The 21218-nt window shown below is 58.7% G+C and overlaps 1 protein-coding gene across 1 annotated transcript; it reads left to right on the top strand.

Annotated features, from left to right (window-relative positions):
- The first annotated feature begins 1383 nt into the window (after window positions 1–1383).
- LOC140896439 (mitochondrial inner membrane m-AAA protease component AFG3L1-like) lies at window positions 1384–20780 on the top strand. Its single transcript, XM_073308265.1, has 17 exons — window positions 1384–1577; window positions 2318–2405; window positions 3679–3747; window positions 4233–4327; window positions 6188–6337; window positions 8049–8117; window positions 8501–8625; window positions 8730–9000; window positions 9935–10072; window positions 11808–11961; window positions 12378–12485; window positions 13454–13579; window positions 14697–14807; window positions 16076–16191; window positions 16733–16933; window positions 17057–17251; window positions 17518–20780. The coding sequence occupies exons 1-17, from the start codon at window positions 1464–1466 to the stop codon at window positions 17734–17736; spliced, it is 2349 nt and encodes a 782-aa protein (XP_073164366.1). The 5' UTR covers window positions 1384–1463; the 3' UTR covers window positions 17737–20780.
- The last annotated feature ends 438 nt before the right edge of the window (window positions 20781–21218 follow it).

The raw sequence follows: 21218 nt of genomic DNA on the forward strand, positions 1-21218 counted from the left end.
GCGGGGTAGGAGCTAGCTGGGGTCTGTCTCCAGGGCTGTAATCCCCCCACCCCATGCAGTGCAGACATGGGGGGTAGGAGCTAGCTGGGGTCTGTCTGCAGGGCTGTAATCCCCCCCCCACTGCAGTGCAGACATGGGGGGTAGGAGCTAGCTGGGGTCTGTCTCCAGGGCTGTAATTCCCCCACCCCATGCAGTGCAGACATGGGGGGTAGGAGCTAGCTGGGGTCTGTCTCCAGGGCTGTAATCCCCCCCCACACTGCAGTGCAGACATGGGGGGTAGGAGCTAGCTGGGGTCTGTCTCCAGGGCTGTAATCCCCCCACCCCACTACAGTGCAGACATGGCGGGGTAGGAGCTAGCTGGGGTCTGTCTGCAGGGCTGTAATCCCCCCCCCCCACTGCAGTGCAGACATGGGGGGTAGGAGCTAGCTGGGGTCTGTCTGCAGGGCTGTAATCCCCCCCCCCCACTGCAGTGCAGACATGGGGGGTAGGAGCTAGCTGGGGTCTGTCTCCAGGGCTGTAATCCCCCCACCCCATGCAGTGCAGACATGGGGGGTAGGAGCTAGCTGGGGTCTGTCTGCAGGGCTGTAATCCCCCCCCCACTGCAGTGCAGACATGGGGGGGTAGGAGCTAGCTGGGGTCTGTCTCCAGGGCTGTAATCCCCCCACCCCATGCAGTGCAGACATGGGGGGTAGGAGCTAGCTGGGGTCTGTCTGCAGGGCTGTAATCCCCCCCCCCCACTGCAGTGCAGACATGGGGGGTAGGAGCTAGCTGGGGTCTGTCTGCAGGGCTGTAATCCCCCCCCCCCACTGCAGTGCAGACATGGGGGGTAGGAGCTAGCTGGGGTCTGTCTGCAGGGCTGTAATCCCCCCCCCACTGCAGTGCAGACATGGGGGGTAGGAGCTAGCTGGGGTCTGTCTGCAGGGCTGTAATCCCCCCACCCCATGCAGTGCAGACATGGGGGGTAGGAGCTAGCTGGGGTCTGTCTGCAGGGCTGTAATCCCCCCCCCACTGCAGTGCAGACATGGGGGGTAGGAGCTAGCTGGGGTCTGTCTGCAGGGCTGTAATCCCCCCACCCCATGCGGTGCAGACATGGGGGGTAGGAGCTAGCTGGGGTCTGTCTCCAGGAGTGCAATCCCCCCACCCCATGCGGTGCAGACATGGGGGGTAGGAGCTAGCTGGGGGCTGTCTCCAGGGCTGTAATCCCCCCACCCCATGCAGTGCAGACAGGCGGGGGTATCCATCTCTTGTCCCTACGCTGGGAGTCCGCTCTGGGCAGCCCGGAACCAAAGGCCCCAGCGCTCGTCCCTACCCGGAATGTCTCGCTGGGACCCCAGGGGCGCATTTCCTGTCCCTCCCCCGGCGTCAGGCGCTTCCGCCCAAGCCCGGCCCAGGACGAGGGGCAAGGCGCATGTGCACACAGACTTCGCGGGAGTGAACTCTGCGCATGCGCCTGCACGCGGAGAATGGCTCATCGGCTCGCGTCGGGGACTCTGGGGCCGCCTCTCGCTGCCCTGTGGCGAGGGGGCTGCCGGCCGCACGCAGGGGCTGGGCTCAGGGACCGGGCACCGATCCGGCAGGTGAGAGGCGACGGTTTCTTTTCCGGCATTGTCGTAACACGTACGGCTCCGTATGCCCGTGCAACGGCGCTAACCGTCGCCCCGATGACGTCATCGGTGCGCGCTCCGCGCGGTGATGACGTCCCTGCGTCCGGAGAGAAGCGCTGGTCAGGGGGCGTGGTCTGGTTGTTAGAACGAGGCTGTGGGTGGGAGGGGTGCACAGCTGTCAACGGTGTGAAAGCCCCGCCCCTTGCGCCCTCGGCCCCTCCCCTCCCCCCATCGCGGTGCTCTGGGGGGCAGGGCCCGGCCCTCTCCTGCCCCTCCCCGGGTTCTCCGAGTTCTCCAGCTGCCCACAGAGCCGCCCAGGCTTGGCGCCCCCACCCGCAGCTGCACGGGGGCCAGGCCCGTCCTCTGCCAGCCCGGGCACCGAGGCAAGGCCTAGCTCAGCGCCAAGTCTCCTGGGCCCTGCCAGAGCCCGCCCCGAGGGGCTAAGTCAGGGTCCAGCTGCGGAGCACTGCGTGCAGGACTGGGGAGGCGGGGCGAGGGTTGCTTTGTGCCTCCTGGCATGCTGGGTCTGCATGGCTCCTACTGTCAGTTAGAGCAGCCTCGGCGCGGCTCTAGGTTACGCGTGGGCGGCCTACGGTCCCAGAAGGCAGTTGGAGCGCCCTAGCGCTCTGATCATTCTGTGGGGTGCCTGCCCCCGGAGAGCCAGTACAGTCCTGTGTCGATGGCATATGGGAGACTCCTCTTTACTGTTCTAGTGGCTCGAGGGGATCCGCGCCCTGCAGCAGGACAACCCGGGGAGCAGAGCATCCTCTTGGCAATGGCTCTGCTCAAAACCACCCAAAGGTATGTGTCTCCAGCAAGGCTACCTGTAGGGCCTTTTACTTCACTAGCTTTCTTAGTGTAGCTGTGGTTTGCAGAGGGATATAGACCTTAAACAAGACGAGAGCGAATGCAAGCCCCGAGTGAAAGAGGCTTGGGAATGGATTGCAGAACAACACTACACACAGAAGGTGGGCTGCTGCTACAGGTCTAAGGATCATTAAAGATCTAAAACAATGGGGACCAGAGATCTGGCTGAACTCCTTGGGTCAGGGATCGATTTTTTCTGTGTTTGTACTTTGTCTGACACCATGGGGTCCTGGGCCGTGATTAGGGCTCCCAGGTGCTACCATAATACACCTAATAGTGTACATCGCTTGGTAGGCCCTTGGCCCATTAATAATAATAATAATAATAATAATAGCCCCTAGTGATGTTAAAGGGATGTCATCAGCTTAAAAATCACACTTCTGTTTAAGGGTAGGTTTTTTTAATGTGTGTTTCGGGTAACAGCTGAGATTCTTGTGGCTATAAATCCAGACAGGGGGACTCGGGCAGGGCCCAAACCTCACTGTAACTCACTTTCTGCAACTGCCTAGATTCAAACTGCTCATGGCCCTTTGATAAGTGTTGTGTTGCAGGGGTCTTGCCTGCTGCCCTGATCTATATTCCCACAAAATCACCTCAAACCTGAATGTTGGGGCACCTTTTCTCCAGAACTCCCCTGTGCAGTGGGATAGTCGAAGGTAACCGATGTGAGCTGAGTGAGTCCCTCTCCTGGCTTAGTCTGCATTCCAGCCTTTGAACCACAGAATGGGGGGATGGATCCCCACTAGAGATCAGGATGTCTTTGTCTGTAGACTTTCAAAGAGTGCAATGCAAGGCATTCCTCTGTGCAGAGACCTTCACTCTACAGAGGCAGCAACATACTAGCTAGCAGGTGTTTCTTCCTTCCCTTGGATCGATCTGTCCAAGTTAGATCCCAGAAGCAGAGATCTTCTTTCTTGGACAATGCTGTTTAGTAAATAAATGTAAAACTATGTGCTCTAATAATATCTGGTATTGACTGTTGTAACCTCCTTCTCTCCAACTGTGTAGATACTAATCTGCCCCCTGCAGTCCATTCAGAAGGCTGTCATCAAAATCATTTCCCTTCACCTTTTGGTTTTGGTTTAGTGTCTTCCTGGTTTGCCCAGAATCTTTCCCCTATAAAGAGAGGGGGCTCTTTGACTGGACAGTGTCTGTCCAGTGTTACTGTACCTTTAAATAACCAAAACACAATCACTTTCTCTCTAAGGCTTTGAGAAGTATTTTAAGAAGAATGGAAGAAGTTCCGGCCCAGCAGAGGATGCTCACGAGACTAAAGGTAAACAGTCCTAAATCCTCCAGGGCTGGTCCTTAGGTTTTCAAAAGATGCTCAGGAGTGGGAGTTTTAGTGAGGGGCTGGATAGCGATTGCTACAGTGTGGATGTGTGTAAAATACTCGCATAGTCCATGACCATGAGTCAGTACGTTTCCCCACCACCACTTCTCTGAGAATTCAGCCCTTGTCTTGACACCCAACTCTCTCTCTATTCGAGTCCTGCCCACCTCCATAGGATCTGCTGATACACCTCAGTTCAGATCTGTAAAATCTCCATTGCTCTGTAGGTTTCTGAGTACAGTTGGCTTTATCTCACTTGCCCTGTCAACCTCTTTTTAAATATTTTTTCATTAGACCTTCCAAACAGGGCTGGCTTATTTAATAAATGGGCTGGCTGTTCGGCATGTGAATGGGATGAGGAAGTTGGGCTTCTTTATGTCTCTTTTCAAAGCCCATTGTCTGTCTTAACGCACCTTTCTTTTCCCTAGGCCTCCCTGATCCAAAAGCGCTCGGTCATGGGGGAGGTGGTGGCAAGAGAGGAGGGAAGAAGGAGCATTCTGGGTGGTGGAGGCGCATGTGGAAGGTCAGTAGCTCTGTTACGGGGCAATGACAGTTAAGGTTCCAGAAGGATTATGTCCCTTTGTTCATTCCGAAAATCCTTCTCCGTCCCCACAGGGTTCATCGCCCTGTCTCTTGCAGGGCAGACTGAATTGCCTGGAAAGTCCCACGTAAATCTTTTAATTAGTTTAGTGGTTCAAGTGACTCCCTGTTTGCAGTGTAAATCTGCTGTCTGGCTCTTCCTTCAGATCGCTCCAGCGTAATGTTCACCACAGTCACTCACCATAACCGTCACTTTGGACCCTGTGTCCGAAACGTTTCTGTTTGTGCCCCAGCAGCAGCTGTGGGAATACAATATCCATCAAAAGCCGCGGATATAATATTCCACAGCAAATCACATACAGGGCTGCAGTGGCCAGGGCTTAGTTGGAATGGGGGCAGGGAAGGGGTGGGGCCTCACAGAAGGGGTGGAGTGGGGGCAGGGCCAGGGCAGCGGGAGGTGGGTGGTCAGTGGTGCGGCCCTCGGCCACATGAGGACTAGTATGTTGGCCCCTCGTGGTCATTTGAGTTTGAGATCTGTGATGTAAAGGTTTTCCTGCCAGTCAGACTCACTGCTCCTTGTGTGGGTTTGTTTTTTAAAAACTAGGAAACTCCTAAACACAAACTTAATTAACTCAGGGTTAAGGAAGCTGAAATTGCTGTATAACCCTTAGGTACCATGCCTACCTATAGCATTGCCACTCAAAATACCCAAGCACTGAAGAGACAGGAAATGAGCGATGGCAGGAAATGTTCCCTTGGCTAAGGACAGTATCCATGTGAAAACTCTACAAATGCCAGGGGGAACCTTAGTGCTGGCCCACAGCCCGGACTCACAAGTGAGGGACGTCTGGATTGAAAGAGTTCTTTAGCCTGTCCCGTAGGTCAGTGCGAAGGTGGTGGTTGGAATGTGTAGGGTGAACTTTCCCCTCAGGAGAGTGGTGAATCGATAGAATATTGACATGAGTGATCTGAACTAGTCATTTCCTGTCGCTAATACGTGGGTATTTTAATGGCAATGCTGTAGTTAGATACGTGACAGAAGTCACTAACTGCATCAGCTTCCTTTTTTCAGAGTCATTGGAGTTTCCTGTGAGGGTTACAAACCTGGATTACAAACCCTTTTGCTTTTTGCCTATAGTAACTAAAAACGGTGCAGAATTTCTCTGTTGGAGGGATCTAGGTATAGTTTTTCTTTCGGGATTAACATTAGCTCTGTGAGACAGTGGGGTGGGGGGCTACCTTGGAAAGGACGCATGAATAAAGCTATGTGACATGCAGCTCAGAGCCAGAGGTGTGGCTAGTGAAGACTGTGTGTTCCTTCTGGGTCGGGTGGCCAAGGCATCCTGGGACCTGTACTCTGCAGGCCACGCCTCCATGTTCGAGGTGCGAATGGTTGATGTTTCCTGTGGTTTGGTTGGGCAGCACATCAGATCGGTGCTCAGGCTGCCCGCGCGTCCCTTCTCAGGCAGAGTATGGGGGCCCAGGCCCAACTGCACCCTGGTGCACGAGTACAGGCATTGACTCCAGTCTGATGCACTGGGCTCCAGCTCTACATGTGAGCGCTCAGTGTAGACAGGCTCCGCATTCGGAGACCAGGGTGGGGCTGCAGCATAGATGCACTGGCTGTTTCTTCACAGTTAGAGCAGTTGTGCACCCCTTTCGAATCTGGTGTGCCAGCAGCCTGCTCTGAATCGTTCAGCAGCACTGTGGGGCTGGCTGTCAGGGCAGGGGGCAGCAGGGAACTGACAGTTGCTCCCAGGCTAATTCTGAATGCTGGGTATTTATTTCCCAGTTGAAATCAGGCTGCTGACTTTTAGTGTTCTTTCCTTTCCTCCCACCCCAGGGAGAGTTCCCCTGGGATGACAAGAACTTCGGCTACCTGGCTGTCATGGGGGCAGGCGCTGCCGTGGGATTCCTCTATTTTTTTTGGCGAGATCCTGGCAGAGAAATCAACTGGAAGCATTTTGTCCATTACTACTTGGCTAGAGGATTGGTGAGGAAATGTGATCTGTGTGAGTGAGAATGGCTCTCTCCTGGCTCATTGTGCACGTTTTTCCCATTTGTCCACTTGTTACTAGCACAGTGCTTGGGCTACTAAGTCACCTCTGAATCCTGCTGACTTTAGGCTGGGGGAGACCACCCCCAGAGGGCCGCTGGAAAGCAGTGACTATTCAGGCACCATTCTGAGGCTGGAGTCAGGGGGCAACTTCTGTTTTGATCAGGGAGAGCCCCGTTATCAGAGCATGGGCACCCCTTTACTCCCATTCCGCACTTCCTGCCAATTTTTCCCAGAGGACTGGGTGTTACACATCAAATGATCCTGTGCGAGGGGTCCCACACTAGCCCAGGACTGCCCTTTATCTCTAGCATGTAACTTGCAAGGCCTTGTGTGCCCAGTGCCAACTGCCTCTAAATCCTGGGGCAAGGTCCCTAGGTTCTGCAGCAGCTTCATATAACTGGAGGAGAGGGATGTATTGAATTAATAATGCAGTCCCTGCCAGAGCCTCTGTTGTTTTATTTTGACTTTGTCTATTTTATGCTGTCTCCAAAATTTCAGTTTTCAGTGTGGCACAAGTTGCCATCCTTAGGGTTCAGAGTTAACACCTCATTAATAATGGGGCGGTTTGAACTTCCAAGTTGTTGTTTTAGGTTTTCTGCAGAGTCAGGCAAGCATCTCTGTGTCCATTTATGCTTGGTTCATGTTGTCCAGCGTTTCACCACAACTATGAGGTCTGGAAGGGTGTCAGTGTCTCTGTGTGTCTGTCTTAGGAAGCAGAGATTCTGAGCTCACTTCTCCGATCTGTTCTTATCAGGGGTGCCCCAGAGCGCTCCTGGCCGTCAGTGCTCCGGGCTGGCCACCGACTACATCAGGATAGTGGGGGCTTCTGGGTTGTTGTGTGCACCCTGTGAAGCCTACCTTAAAGCTAGCATATTATGTGAACAGACACCCCACAATTGTTCCCTGGAGACTGACTCTGTGCCCTGCTTTCTTGGGCCCCAGTAATTATGGGAAGCCCCAGGTGGGGGCTGGCTCTCTCAGTAAGGCGGCACGTGGAGACTTCCCCAGACCTGTGTCCTGGTGCTGCTCTGCTGTTGGGCTGGGAGCCCCTCGCCATGCCTGCATAACTGCCCTTGCTGCCCGCTCCCCACACCATTCGGTGTGGTCCCGGCTGACGCCATTCGGCTGGTCCCGGCTGAGGCGCTATTGGGATTGCTGCTGGATGGACAACGCTTAGAGTTTGTCATGGCTGGGGGGATGAGGGTGGCCTGAGCTTATCACAGGGGCTCTGCCATCCGGGGAGCGTAGACAGGCTTTAATTGCACCCTCCCCTTTCCAGTGGGGTTGGGTTAAAAGGACTGTTGCCTCTGGCTGCCAGCTCCCCCAGGGTGTCTGGTAATTACTCCTGGGAGAGCAGCTGCCCCTTTACAAACAAGGGCTGTACCGCCAGGACGGTGGATGGGGGCTGGCTCTCCAGGACTGGGGGTGCGATTGGGGGATGGGCGGTGCAATCGGGGGCTGTATCGCCAGGGCGGGGGACGGGCGGTGCGATCAGGGGCTGGCTCGCCAGGCCGGGGCTGGGGACGGGCGGTGCGATCAGGGGCTGGCTTGCCAGGCCGGGGCTGGGGACGGGCGGTGCGATTGCCAGGCCAGGGCTAGGGAGGGGCTGTCTCATTGCCTGCCTGTCTGTCTCTGTCTGTCTTAGGTGGACCGTCTGGAAGTGGTGAACAAACAGTTTGTGCGCGTGGTCCTTGTGCCGGGTGTGACCTCGGAGGTAATGGGATTTTTTCCTAGGTGTGGGGGAGTAGGGGTCTCAGCACAGGCACACAAAGAACTGGGGGAGGACAGGGAAGCCCCCAGGTGAGCATGTCCTGTACAGAGCCCCACAGCACAAGCCGGGCTGCTGGGGCCACAGAGCGTCCCTGCCCCCAGAGTGGAGGCCGTGCGCGCTCTGCATGTTGCTGATGTGCCCAGGGAGGGTGGAGAGGCCTCTGATGCAGCTGCCCTGTGAGATAGCTCAGTGAGTGCAGCAGGCAGGGGGCAGCGCTTGGTCCTGCTGGTGGCTTGTTGGGCCCAGCCGGGGATCCTGCCCATGGGTGGGGGGCGGAGGCCGATGCAGCGACTGACTGGCTCCGGGTCTGTCCCTGGTCCCTGCAGAGGTACGTCTGGTTTAACATCGGCAGCGTTGATGCCTTTGAACGGAACCTGGAGACTGCCCAGCTGGAGCTGGGAATGGAAGGCGCTCAGCGGGTCGCAGTGATTTACACCAGGGAGAGTGACGGGTGAGTGCCAGCCGGGGGAGCGGCTGGAGCCCGGGCCGGCTGCGGGCGCTCTGCGGCACCATTGTTGCTGTGTGACAGTGGCTTGTGCTTCTCTCCCCTCCCAGCACGTTCCTCATGAGCATGGTGCCCACTCTGCTGCTGGTTGGCTTCCTTCTGTTCACTCTGAGACGCGGGCCAATGGGAGCCGGGCGCGGAGGACGAGGGGGCGGGCTCTTCAGCGTTGGCGAGACCACGGCCAAGATCCTGAAAGACAACATCGATGTGCAGTTCCGAGACGTGGCCGGCTGCGAGGAAGCCAAGCTGGAGATCATGGAGTTCGTGAACTTCCTGAAAAACCCCAAACAATACCAGGACCTGGGCGCCAAGATCCCAAAGGTGCCGTCTCAGGGAGGGGTGGCTGGGTCCCCTCTGCTGAGCTGTTGGAGTGCTGTCCTGGGGGCTCCAAGGGGTCCAGGACCCTGAGCTGAGCTTTGTGACTAACGGAGAAGAGAGTGAGGAAAGGTGGGCCCACGGGACGGCAGAGGGCAGCTCGTCCAGACCCGTGGCCTGTGTCCCAGGCCTGAGCCGTGCTGCACCCGTAGCTCGGCCTACAGATGGGTTCGCTTGTCGCAGGCGGTGGGGAGCGTTTGTCAGCGTGGTGCGGAGAGGGCGTGCTGCGAGTGCCCGGCTCCGCGAGGAGCACTGAAGCTTTCACAGCTGTGCAGCGGGGACGCTCGGACTCACGGACACCCGCCGGGCCGGTGCCTCTGGCGTCTGGCACTTGTGGGTTTAGTCGCCTCTTTTCCCTGGGACGTCCGTTGGTTACCGCGGGGACGATGATGTCATTGGTGTGGGCCGGCTTAGTGGCACCTGTAAGTGCCGGTGAACGCGCTGTTTTGAGGCGTAGGAGGCACCAGGGTGTGCGGGGTGCAAGGCGGTGGGGGGAGGGGAGGGGGAGCAGGTGTCTGTGCACGCACATGGTCATGCTGTCTCAGCTTCCTTCCCTTGCTGGCCCTGGGAAGCCAGCTCGGAGCCCAGTGACCCGTTCCCCTCGGGCCCTGTGGCACGGCGCCGTCTGGTGATCCTGGGTGCTGGCAGTGCTGGACTCTGCCAACAGGCGGCCAGGTCTGTCCCTGTCCTGCGGGCCAGGCCTGCTACGAGTGATTCTAGCGGAGGCTGCTGGGAGGGAACCAGTCCCCAGACATGCCCCGGGGCACCAGGTGACAGGGCGCTTGGAGCAGCCTTGGCAGCGTGGCTGCCAGCGGGGTTCTGACCGTCAGCCCTGCTGACGGCCCCACGCTAGCGCTGGTCTCTGTTGTCTCTGCTGCAGGGTGCTGTGCTCACGGGCCCACCGGGCACCGGGAAAACCCTCCTGGCCAAAGCAACGGCGGGAGAAGCCAACGTTCCCTTCATCTCGGTGAATGGCTCGGAGTTCCTGGAGATGTTTGTGGGTGTGGGGCCCGCGCGGGTAAGTCTGCGGCAGCGCGGCTCACAAGGGCTCCCCAGGGGAAGCGCAAGTCCCTTCTGCAGGGGTCATCTCTGGTGTTGGAGCTAGATGGTGGGGGTGGCTCTCAGCTGCCATGAGAGCCTGGGGAGCGTGGGTCTCCCTGGGTGGTGGCAGGACAGGAAGGCAGCTGGGCTCCAGCCTCTCTTCCAGTACTGGCTCTTTGCCTCCTGTCTGGGGCTGGGCAGGCAAGGGCTGGCTGGGTGCAGGGCTCCCACTTGCAGCAGCTGCGTGTCACAGAGTCCACAGATGATGCTCTGGAACTGCTCCCTACGAAGCCAGGCAGGACTCTGGGGGAGTCTCCTCTCTGGGAGCAGCCTGTCTGCAGGGCAAAAAGCTCACACAGCTTCCACCTTCCTGGGTCTGACTTCGGAGCATTCAGCATCCTCTGCCCCTCCGTGCGCTTCTCACAGCGAGTCCACCCAGGCAGGGTCCTGGGGAAGCCAGAGGGTCCTGCACCCCAACTCTGCAGTCAGACGTGACCATTAGCCAGCCAGTAAAACAGAGGTTTATTAGATGACAGGAACATGGTCTAAAACAGAGCTTGTAGGTACAGAGAACAGGACCCCTCAGCCGGGTCCATTTTGGGGGCAGTGAGCCAGACAACCACGTCTGCACTTCAGTCTTCCTCCCCAGCCAGCCCCAAACAGACTCACCCTCCAGCCCCTTCTCCTCTGGGCTTTGTCCCTTTCCCTGGTCAGGAGGTCACCGGATTCCTTTGTTCTCCAACCCTTTAGCTCTCACTTTGCTGGGGGGAAGGGCCCAGGTCATCAGTTGCCAGGAAACAGGGAGCTGGCCATTCTCTGTGTCCAGACCCCTGCACACACCTGCCCTCTAGGGCTCTGCAACGATCATACACCCTTATCCCACCACCTAGATACTTAAGAACTGCATAGGGGAAACTGAGGCACCCCCACACTATTCAGAGAAAACGTTAAGAACAGTCCCACTTTGTCACACTGGGCCTGCTGGCAAGCGGGGCATGGGGCAGTGATGGGGAGGCTGCCCAAGTACACAGCACAGGAAGGAGGCACATTTTAGCCAGTGGAGCCGGCACTGGCGGTTCTGAGCAGGCCGTGAAGGGATGGCTTGGGACTTTCCTCCCCCCACAAGCGTAGCTGCTCCTGCTGACCCATCGTCACCCCCTTGTGCAAGGCTGGCTCAAGGGTTGGGGGAGAAGATATGTGCGCCATGAGGCATCTCTGGGTCCCATCACACCAGCCTCCTGCTGCAGTGGAGAGCCCAGCAGTGTGGTCCTTTCAGCCCGAGCCATCAGTTTCCACTGGTTCTATTCCCAAGGCTCTTTGCAAGGAGAAAGGAGTCTCGGGCAAAAGCTGGGCCTGGCTCCTCCAGGCCCAGGGCAGCTGCGTTAGCCGCAGGCTCATGTGAGCCCCTTGGCTCGTTGGTGCTTCGGGACAGCGCGTGCACTGCACGGGCTGATGGGCTGGGGCTGCAGGGAGGGGTTAGCTTGGTGCTGTTGTCCTCCTCCCACCTCAGCCCTGGCGGGAGCATCCCAGACCAGTCAGAGCCGTGCCTGGGGAGCCTCCGGACGCTCCGTCTCTGGGGACAATGGTGCGGAGAGGGTGACTGGCTCTGCAGAGCCCCTGCTGAATCCCATCCCTGCGGAAAGGCAGTGGCCAGTGGAGGCCTGTCTGGAGCCTTGGAATCCCAGTGGACCCATTGCATGTGGCTGTTTCAGGTTCGGGACATGTTTGCCTTGGCCCGCAAACATGCCCCCTGCATCCTGTTCATCGATGAGATCGACGCTGTCGGTCGGAAGCGGGGCCGGGGGAACTTCGGGGGGCAGAGCGAGCAGGAGAACACCCTGAACCAGCTGCTGGTCGAAATGGACGGTGAGTGAGATTAGGGTTGGAAGAGACCTCAGGAGGTATCTAGTCCAACCCCCTGCTCCAAGCAGGACCAACCCCAACTAAAGCAGCCTGCGGCAGGGCATCAGGGTGCTCCTTAGAAAGTCGCTGGTAATGCCCCAGCCCAGAGTGCCGGGTGCTCCCAGACATGCCAGGGCGAGGGGTGCTGCACGGCTGCTCAGAGCCTAAATAGTGGCTTTTGCTCAAAGCTAGTGAAAGCAGAAGATCTGGCTTGAGCAGTGGAATCTGTCTGGCCTACTGGGCCCACACAGCAATACAGCCGTGAGCCCCTCACAGCCTGCTGGGCAGTCCAAGCCCTCCCAGTCTCCTGTGCATTTTGCTTGTTCCCTTCCCCCCTGTCCTCTGCCGGTATCTGTGTGACCTCCTCCCACTCTGTTTAGGGTTCAACTCCAGCACCAACGTGGTGGTGCTCGCAGGAACAAATCGCCCAGACATTCTGGACCCTGCGCTGATGAGACCAGGGCGCTTTGACCGTCAGATTTACATTGGTAATGTCTGCCACGCCTAACCCAGGCAGCTTCGGGCTCTGCCCTCCTCCCTTGCTCCCCAGCCTAGACTTGATCATTAGTGGTAGAGAAAAGAACTGTCTTGCCCTACAGCTGCTAACGCTGCCTTCACAAAGCCAGGGGACCAGCTGCTGAGCCACTGAGTGTGGGGTGGGGAGATCTGGTTCTCGCCTTGCCTGGTGTGGGGAGCCTGCTGCCCTGTGGAGCAGATTGAATTTCCCCCAGCTTGGCTGGAAGTTGCAGGATCTGTGTAAACATGGAGTTCCATGAGAGTTGCAAGGAGTGGGGGGAGCCCAGCGGGGGTTAATGTAAAACGGGCAGGGCTGGAAGCAGACCAACCCTGGCCTGGTAGATCCGTTACTGCAGGCCCCTGTGGTGGGGTGTGCAAGATCCCAGTGCCAAAGGGGGTCATGGGCAACACTGATACCATCTCGGCTCACGCTGCACAGGGCTCTGGGCAGCGGCTTGTGGGACTGGGGGCTCTAGCTGTCCTCGGGGCAGCTGCTGTTGTAAACAGGCCTTTGCCACTAGGCAGCCCAGCCCAGCAAGTGTCACTGGGGGCGTTAGAGTTTGGGGGCGTTCTGTGCACCTTCAAGTCCCCCAGCCGTTTCCGAACCATCCTGGCTGTGTGGTGTCGCTGTGGGGCTGTTTTGCAGCCTGTGGGGTCTCTGCAGCGATCTCTGTACGTTGTGCGGCTGGAGGTGCTCTGGATACAGGCATCGCTGTCGTTTCAGGGAAACAGGGACACTTCCGGGCGGCTCACTGTAAATAAAGATGGCTGTGAGTGTTCTCTTCCAACCCGGGGCAGAAAAGGCCCCTAACTAGTGAGTCCAGTGTGGCGAGGATACGAGGTGGTGGGGAGAAGACGTCCCTGTGGAGAGCTTGTGTGGAAGTAGGAGCCCTGCATTATTCGGTTCTGAAACAGCCTCTCTGGCTCTGTTCTCACTCAGGTCCACCTGATATCAAAGGCAGAGCATCCATCTTTAAGGTCCACCTCCGGCCCCTGAAACTGGAGGAAAGCGTCAGCAGAGATGCCCTGGCTCGGAAATTGGCTGCATGGACTCCAGGATTCACTGGTGTGTGGCCGGGAAATACCAAGTGGGAGGAGGCGTGGGGGGAGGGAGCTGTAGCAACTGGCTGATCTGCTGTGATGGGAGGACAGATGCCAAGGGGCTCTGGAAGTACCTAGACAAAGCAGCTGTGAGCCTCCTGCCGTTATGGACATGGTCATGAGCTGCACAGTAAATATTCACTGCAGCCTTCCAGCTCCAGCAGGGTTCAATACACGGTGAACTGGAGTCACTGTTTTCTTCTGTCTCTGCTGCAGAGGGCTGAGTTAGCGCGTCTGCATGCTGCCCTCATGGCAGAAGGCAGCCAGGCCTCGCCCTGTTCTGCAGGACGGCAGAGGGATCCCGGTGCTGCCCCACGTTCTCTCGGTCTTGGTCCCGTTTCGGCTGTGAATGGGACCGTCCCCCACGCACTGGTCCTTTCTCGGTGGGGTGTGACGTGTGCACACAGGCGGGGACGAGAATGCTGCAGTGCTGCTCGGCCAGAGGACTCGCCTCGGCTATTCCTGAGCTGTGTTCGTATGCACCACTCTGTCCAGAGCGCCCCCCTCAGTCAGGTGTGCTTGGTGGGGGTTCCACCTTCCTTGGAGCCCCAGGGACTGGAGCTGGGATACCTGAGCAGAGGGGCCGTGGTCTGCCTGGCCGGTCCTGCTGCTGGAATTGTGCTGCGGTGGGGCGTTAGCCAAGGGGAGGGTGGCGGGAGCCTGTTAGCTGTGTGTGAATGGCGGGGGAGCGCAGCTCTGCGGGTGCCAGTGAGGCAGGGTGACTGAGGAGTCCAGCACCCTCCTCTGAGGGGACTTGGGGTGAAGCAGCAGCCTCCCAGCAGGGGGTTCAGTCAAGTTCCAGCCCCGCAAAGCCCTACGCCCCGAGTGCTCCTGGGCCTGGGAGCCCAAGTGCTGCACCGGTGCCGGGTTTGCTGCTCGACACCCAGAGCCCGGGCAGCCTGGGGGACGCGGGTCAGCTCCTGTGGTGCCCCGTGCCACTGAGGTAGCGCTCACCCTGCTGGCCGTTTCTCGCTGTGACTGTCCTGAGCCATGGCTGCGGGGCACTCCAGCTGCCTTGGCTTGTCTGGGCTCCTCACCTGGGCGTGGGGACTAGGCTGATGGCATGGCCCTCCTGTCCATAGGTGCTGACATCTCCAACGTCTGCAACGAGGCTGCCTTGATTGCCGCTCGCCACTTGAATCCCTCTGTTGCCGAGAAGCACTTCGAGCAGGCCATCGAGAGAGTCATCGGGGGTGAGGCCAGCTCGGAGCTCTGCTGGGGGATGCGGCTACAGGGGGGTTCTGGGAACCACGCAGGGCGTGGCTGGCTGCTGCCGCTTGCTTTGGCCCTGCGCACAGCCAGACAGCTCTGCTGCTAGAGCAGAGACTGACTCAGAAGGTTCGGGGCTTCTGCTGAGCCTGGCAGACGATGCGCTAGGCAAGGTGGGGTTCTCCAGGGCCCTGGGGCTCAGCCCAGGCTCAACTGGTGGTCGGGCCCTGCTCCCAGCTGAGGGGAAGGAAGAGTCCTAGGGAGATGCCCAGGCACTTCTCTTAGGGGGCGTTGCTGTAGGGGAGCCACCTCTGGTGCTGTCAGGAAGTCGACTCTGTCCCCCGTACTTGGCTTAGGGGTGATGCTCCTCCTCCCCCTGCCCCCCCGCCTAGGAGCTAAGCTGAGCACACTCCTGCTAGCCTGGGAACGCAATGGGTGGGTCCCTGCAGGGTGAGGGTAGCATCTGCAGAGCTTCCCAGGCATGGCACAAAGAGCCACGTGCTCCCTGGGGAGTCTCGGCCAAGCGGGGAAGAATCGTGGGCTGCAGCTGATGGAGGAGGCTGAGGCGCTGGAATGAAAAGCACCAAGTTTTCCCCAGGGGATGGAAAGCAGCAGGGCTGCTGGGCCGTGTGCAAACCCCAGCGCTGCCGCCCCCAGCCCTCTGCAGCCTCAGCCTGCTGAGCTAACGGTCGTGCAGCTCCTGGGCCTGCAGTGGCTCGGAACAGCGCTTCCAGCCATCCAGAACTCGGCCCAGCCCCGCAGAAGAGGTGCTCGAGTGAATGAACGTTCAGGGTCCCTTCCTGCGCTCTATCTTCCCGTCCTCCCACGCAGCCGGGAGTGTCCAGGGGTTCCTTGTCTTCCTCCTGTGGCCCCTCCAATCACCACAGCATCAACTTACCTCCTGGCAGTGCTATGAGCTCCTAACCCCTGAGCTTGTGTTCTAGAAACCCACGCAGAGAGCTGGCAGCTCCCATGGCCAGGCACATCCCTCTAGGGGGGAAATGTGAGGGGCCAGTGCCTCCCCTGAGCCTAAAGAGCAGGCTGGGCCTCAGGAATCATCCCTAGCCAGCGAGCCAAGGCCCCAGGTGCTGTCCCTGGCTCGGAAAGGAGAGGAGTGGGGTTCTCCCTTCTGGGTGTTGTGGACACGGCTGGGTTTGTTTCACTGGGGCAGGGGGCTTTCTGGCTCCCAGCTATGGGGTCCTGGTACTTGTCTACCCATGAGTGTCGCTGACTCTCCCGAACCTGTGTCCAGGTCTCGAGAAGAAGACCCAGGTTCTGCAGCCGAACGAGAGGACCACAGTGGCCTATCACGAAGCTGGACATGCCGTGGTGGGGTGGTTCCTGGAGCATGCTGATCCCCTGCTGAAGGTTTGTGTCTAGCCTGCTCCCGCTTCCCAGTGACAGCCTGACAGGGCTTTCCCATTGCTCTGGCCTCGAGCCTGGCAGATCTGGAACTTCACAACACGCCCTCCCCAAGCGTGACCGGCAGGGGGCTCAGGTCAGGATGAGGAGCTGGCAGCACGGATGGGCCCGCTCTGTTGACTGGATTATACCCTCAGTGCCAGATGGCTGTGGAGGCTGTTGAACATTTTGGTTGTGCCTCAGGCCACCCTCCCCTGGAGGAGAGCGCCCCTGGGTGCTGGGCACCACGCAGGCAGCGTTGCGGACCCCTCCCTTGCACTGACCGTGTCAAGTGCATTCATTGTCTGCCGGGCTGTTCTGGGAAGAGCATGCTCATTCTCAGGCCCCCTTCTGGCCAGCTCTGGTGTCTCCGGATAAAAGCCGGGCCCAAGGGGTGCTCCCGCAGGGGAGGCGGGGGTGGCCCCAGCATTCCCTCTCGCAGGCAGATTCTAGAATCCGGGAGCCATGGCGGCGGGGCCAGTCTCACCAGGTGCCTCGTGTCTTGCAGGTGTCCATCATCCCCAGGGGCAAGGGGCTCGGCTACGCGCAGTACCTGCCCCGGGAGCAGTACCTGTACACCAAGGAGCAGCTGTTCGATCGCATGTGCATGATGCTGGGCGGCAGGGTGGCTGAGCAGCTGTTCTTTGGGCGCATCACCACGGGCGCTCAGGACGACTTGAGGAAGGTGACGCAGAGCGCCTACGCCCAGGTAATGCCCAGAGCCAGGAGCGTGAGGTGGCACCATGCTGCCAGGTGTCTCTGTCCGGGGGATGGGAACGGCTCTGCTCGTCCCCGTGGAGCTAGCCAGCTTAGCGGGGCTGCTCTCTTCCAGATCGTCCAGTTTGGGATGAGTGACAAGCTGGGCCAGGTCTCCTTCGACTTCCTGCGGCAGGGCGAGATGCTCGCAGAGAAACCATACAGCGAGGCGACGGCCCAGCTGATAGACGAGGAGGTCCGAAGCCTCATCAACTCTGCATACGAAAGGACCCGGGAGCTACTGACGCGGTGTCACGACCAGGTGGAGAAGGTACGTGAACGGCCCCGGTCCATGCCCCAGGGGCACTAGCACAGGGGCCTCTGGTGGCCAGTTGCACAATCAGCCGCTGGATGGTTAGCTCCTCCCACGCTGGCATGGGACACCCTGAGGGGAGGGGAGAGAGCATGCTGGAGCTGCACACGGCATTTGCCTGTAGGGAAGTGTGCGACTTGTGGCAGGGAACATGTCCCTGCCTTCCCAGGGCAGAGGCTGGATGGCTGAGGAATCGGGCTGTGATGATTTTATTTTCCCCACAGGTGGGAAAGCGTCTCCTGGAGAAAGAAGTGCTGGAGAAAGTGGACATGGTTGAATTGCTTGGCCCCAGGCCCTTTGCAGAGAAATCCACCTATGAGGAGTTTGTAGATGGCACCGGGAGCTTGGACGAAGACACCTCCCTCCCAGAGGGCCTGAAGGACTGGAACTGCGAGAGAGATGAGGAGAGCCGGGAGGAGAGAGCACAGGAGAGCACCTCCTAGCAGTGAGAGCCAGAGCTGCTGCCAGCCCTTGCCGCTGGGTGGGCCCCGGTCTCCAGGGACCCTTTCTGAGTGCATCTCACAGTGATACTGCTGACACCAGACAGAGCCATCCAGGAGGCCGGAGCAGGAGCGAGGCTGTCTGTAAATAGGAACAGCAGACAAGGCCCCTGCACTGCCGTGGTAGGGCTGGTGCACTGGCTTTCCCTCTGAAAGCTGCGGGTCCCGCCCTCTCCTCTCCCCAGGGGCCATCCTATGGCCTGGCTGGCTGACACCCGGTCAGGACAAGTGCTCGTTCCCACTGGCCGGTACAGCAGCTGCTTTCTTGGTGCTCATGGCCCAGTCTCTGTGGGCCTGTTCAGTCTGTGCAGGGTGGATGGAGCATGCTCCTACCAGCATCCACCTCTCCCCAGTAGCTGTCCCAAAGCCAGCAACCCTGGAGGGTGCTGGAAGGACTCCCCAACCATGGGGCGGAAGCTGGGAGCCCAGGCGAGCAGTAGGGTGAGCTGTCCAGGAGCCAGCTCTCCTCTGATTAGCGACTCTGTCTAGGATGCGGTTACCCTGGTGCTACCACAGCATCCTCCCCGACTGTAAACCCCGCCCCCCCCCCCCTCCCAGCACAGCCAGCCCTGTATGAGGGAGGCCAAGGATCCCGGGGCATGTCCTATGGCTCCCTGGGGCGTTAGAAGAGCCAACGCCAAAGCGGAGGGGAGGGTGCGCAGACGGGGCAAGATCCTCCCCTGCGAGTTCCTGTCCTCAGTGCCTTCCATGCAGCCTTTGCAGGTTTGCAGCCGCATTCCCGTGAAGTCCTGCTTTGCCCTCGTATCCCTATGCATAGGCAGTGACTGAGCAAGGACAGAGGTCTAGGAGACGAGCCAGAACAAGTCCAAAGAGCCTTTCAGAGCCGCGGCCACGCGCGCCTGGTAGAAAGAGCCTACCTGTGGGAGGTCACTGCAGGGCTAGGCTGAGAAAGGCCTCCCCTTCGCCTGAGGCACCCGGCTCCAGGGGAGCCAAGAGCTCCATGGAAATGGGCTAACAAAATGGTGCTAATTAAGTGACGCTGCTGTGGGCTCTGCCCCCTAGCCTGGCCCACCCACCCTGTTGGATGTTGGCAGGAGTAACTCTGGCTCTGTAGGACTCGGTGAGTCGTCGGGCAGTGTGGGGTGCTGGTAGTCGGAAGTTCCCCAGCTCAGACCCCTGTTCTGGGGGGTTGTGACTGGCCGTGTGAGTTCCTGGGGGCCTGGCAGCGGGTCTCTTGGCCTGGGGTGTCTTTATGGCACCTATAGCCATGTATCAAAGCAGAGTAGCTGTTGGCCCAGACGTGCCTGGGCTAGATCCTCTCTCCGGGCAGGGCGTTCCTAGCTCAGGCCGATGGGGTGGAAAGGGAGACCTAACTTCTAAAAGCTGAGACGTGGATTCCTTCCTTGCGTCGAGCCTGTGCCCTGACAGGGCATGGACTTTGCCTGCCATGCCTACCTTGCGTGCAGGGGATAGATGGGGCCTGGGTGCGGCACTGCTCTGGCATGGCGGAGCTTTGCGTTTGGGCCCCGTGCCATGGCAGTTCAGAAGGTGACGTTTTCGTGGTGGGAGGCAGCTTTGCAAATGGCCTGTGCTGCCTGGCAGGCAGGGCTTCCCTAGCGCCGGTGCCGTGCTTCACTCCTGCCCCGCCTGCCCCGCCTGCCCCTCAGCCAGGAACACAACGGAAAGATTGCGGCACCTCCCACTGCTGGAGGAGGCCGCTTCAGCCAGGCCGCTGGATGGCAGCCGTAGTGCCTTCCCCTGCAGCCATCGGCGTTTAGCTTTGGAGTCCCTTTACTCCCGTTTCACGAAGGCAAATGCAGACAGCATAACCCTCATCTGTTACGCTGACATCCCCCTCTGCCTGGTCTAGTCACTTCCCCTGGCTGCAGGAGGGTCAAGCTCAGCTATTCACCCCTGGGAGCATGTTCCAGCCTTCTTGGGCTTAGGAACTGCAGTCCATACTCCAGAGCCGGGTTCGTTCCTTGCCTCCAGGACCCACTGTCTGGGGGGCAGAGCTGGGCATATCTGCGTGGGGGGTGGAGGGGAGCACTGACTCTCAGAGCCAGGGTCAACTGACTCGGGCTGGTGCTATGGAGCTAAAACTACCAGTCTAGATGTGCCAGGCTCTCCTGGAAGCGTTTCACATTCATGTCACTCCAACAGGGATGTGCTCTGCTGGCTAAGCAGCTACTGTCAGTCATTTCCGCCCCTTGTCTGCTAGCTGTCCTCTGCGGTTCTCTGACATTTGCCGCTTCCAGAACACAAGAAGCTGGTACCCTGCAGCTCTCCTCTGACTAGGGCCTGCGGAAAAGGCCCTGGCTTACTCAGCAGAGCTGCCCACTGTTTGTTCCAAGTTGGATCTGCTGACTAGCGGTGAGAAAAGCATTTACTGCCTTTTACTCCCGAAGGACCAGGCCCACGTGCTAGGCACAAAATTCAGTCTGTTACGCCACTGGAAACAGCAGGCCTGCGCCAATGGCACAAAGGGCATCATGTGAAGGCAGGGGGAATTACATGCCTGGTGTTAATGTACCCTGGAGCCCCACCATTCCTGTGGCTGATGAAGGGAAGAATCCTGCTTGATGTTCAGATGGCAGGCTGAGTTTGGGGCACTGGCAGTTAGACAAATCAGACCTTTGCTTGTAAATGGAGCCCTCTGAATTTGACTCACCACCATAAACATGAGCCACTCTGATGGAATCCCTTTGGGCCATCGCCATGGCACTGCCGCTGTCCTGCCTTCCTTTCCAGCGGTGCCATGCAGGTAGGGAGCAAGGAGGGAAGGAGAAGATGGAGCTGACTATAATTATTATTTATAATGTATTTCTTTTCACGTGGTCTAGCTGGTGTAGCAACGTGTGCTTGGGAGGGGGAGGGCAGTACGAAGGAAAACTAGCTTTGTCATTGTCTCCGGCGATCCAGCCACGTGTCCAGACCCCCTTTACCACTTTGATAACTGCAGAGTTGTGATTTCAAATGCAGGGTGCCAAATAAACCCAACCCCACTGTGTGGTGAGGGATCATTCCCTGTGTCAGCACTTTCCTTTCTCCACAAGCCTAAGTGACTGGGCCCTAAGCACGTGTGACCAGCTGAATGGCTGCAGGTGAGGAGCACAGCAGGTCCCAGGGGAGCATTGGAGCTGAGGCCCTGGTGAAGGGACTGGAATACCAGGGTATGCAGGACAAATTCCCTCCTGCCCCACCTCTGGCCAGTGCTTTAACCCTCTGCATAAATGCCCAAATTAGGCATCAAATCCCATGTCCACCCAAGTGAGAGTTCACAGTTCTTGTTGAGGGATCTGCCTGCAACAGCCACTGCTTTTGACTCAAAGGAGCATTATCCCTGGAGAGGGGCTCAGAGGGGTGGGGGAGATGGACCTGGGAAGTCCCATTCAAGCCCACCTGGGTGACGAGTGATGTTTTTACTCCCAGCTGGTCCCCTAAGCAGGTCTAGGGGTTCAGCT

This window comes from Lepidochelys kempii, chromosome 12, assembly GCF_965140265.1.
Source record: "Lepidochelys kempii isolate rLepKem1 chromosome 12, rLepKem1.hap2, whole genome shotgun sequence".
In the NCBI taxonomy this organism is placed as follows: domain Eukaryota; kingdom Metazoa; phylum Chordata; order Testudines; family Cheloniidae; genus Lepidochelys; species Lepidochelys kempii.

Excerpts from the sequence above, each read along its gene's own strand:
- LOC140896439 (XM_073308265.1), top strand. The coding sequence starts at position 1,464 with ATGGCTCATCGGCTCGCGTCGGGGACTCTGGGGCCGCCTCTCGCTGCC. Across the intron at positions 3,748-4,232 it reads GGATGCTCACGAGACTAAAG|GCCTCCCTGATCCAAAAGCG; the intron begins GTAAACAGTCCT and ends TCTTTTCCCTAG. Across the intron at positions 16,934-17,056 it reads CGCAGAGCGCCTACGCCCAG|ATCGTCCAGTTTGGGATGAG; the intron begins GTAATGCCCAGA and ends GCTCTCTTCCAG.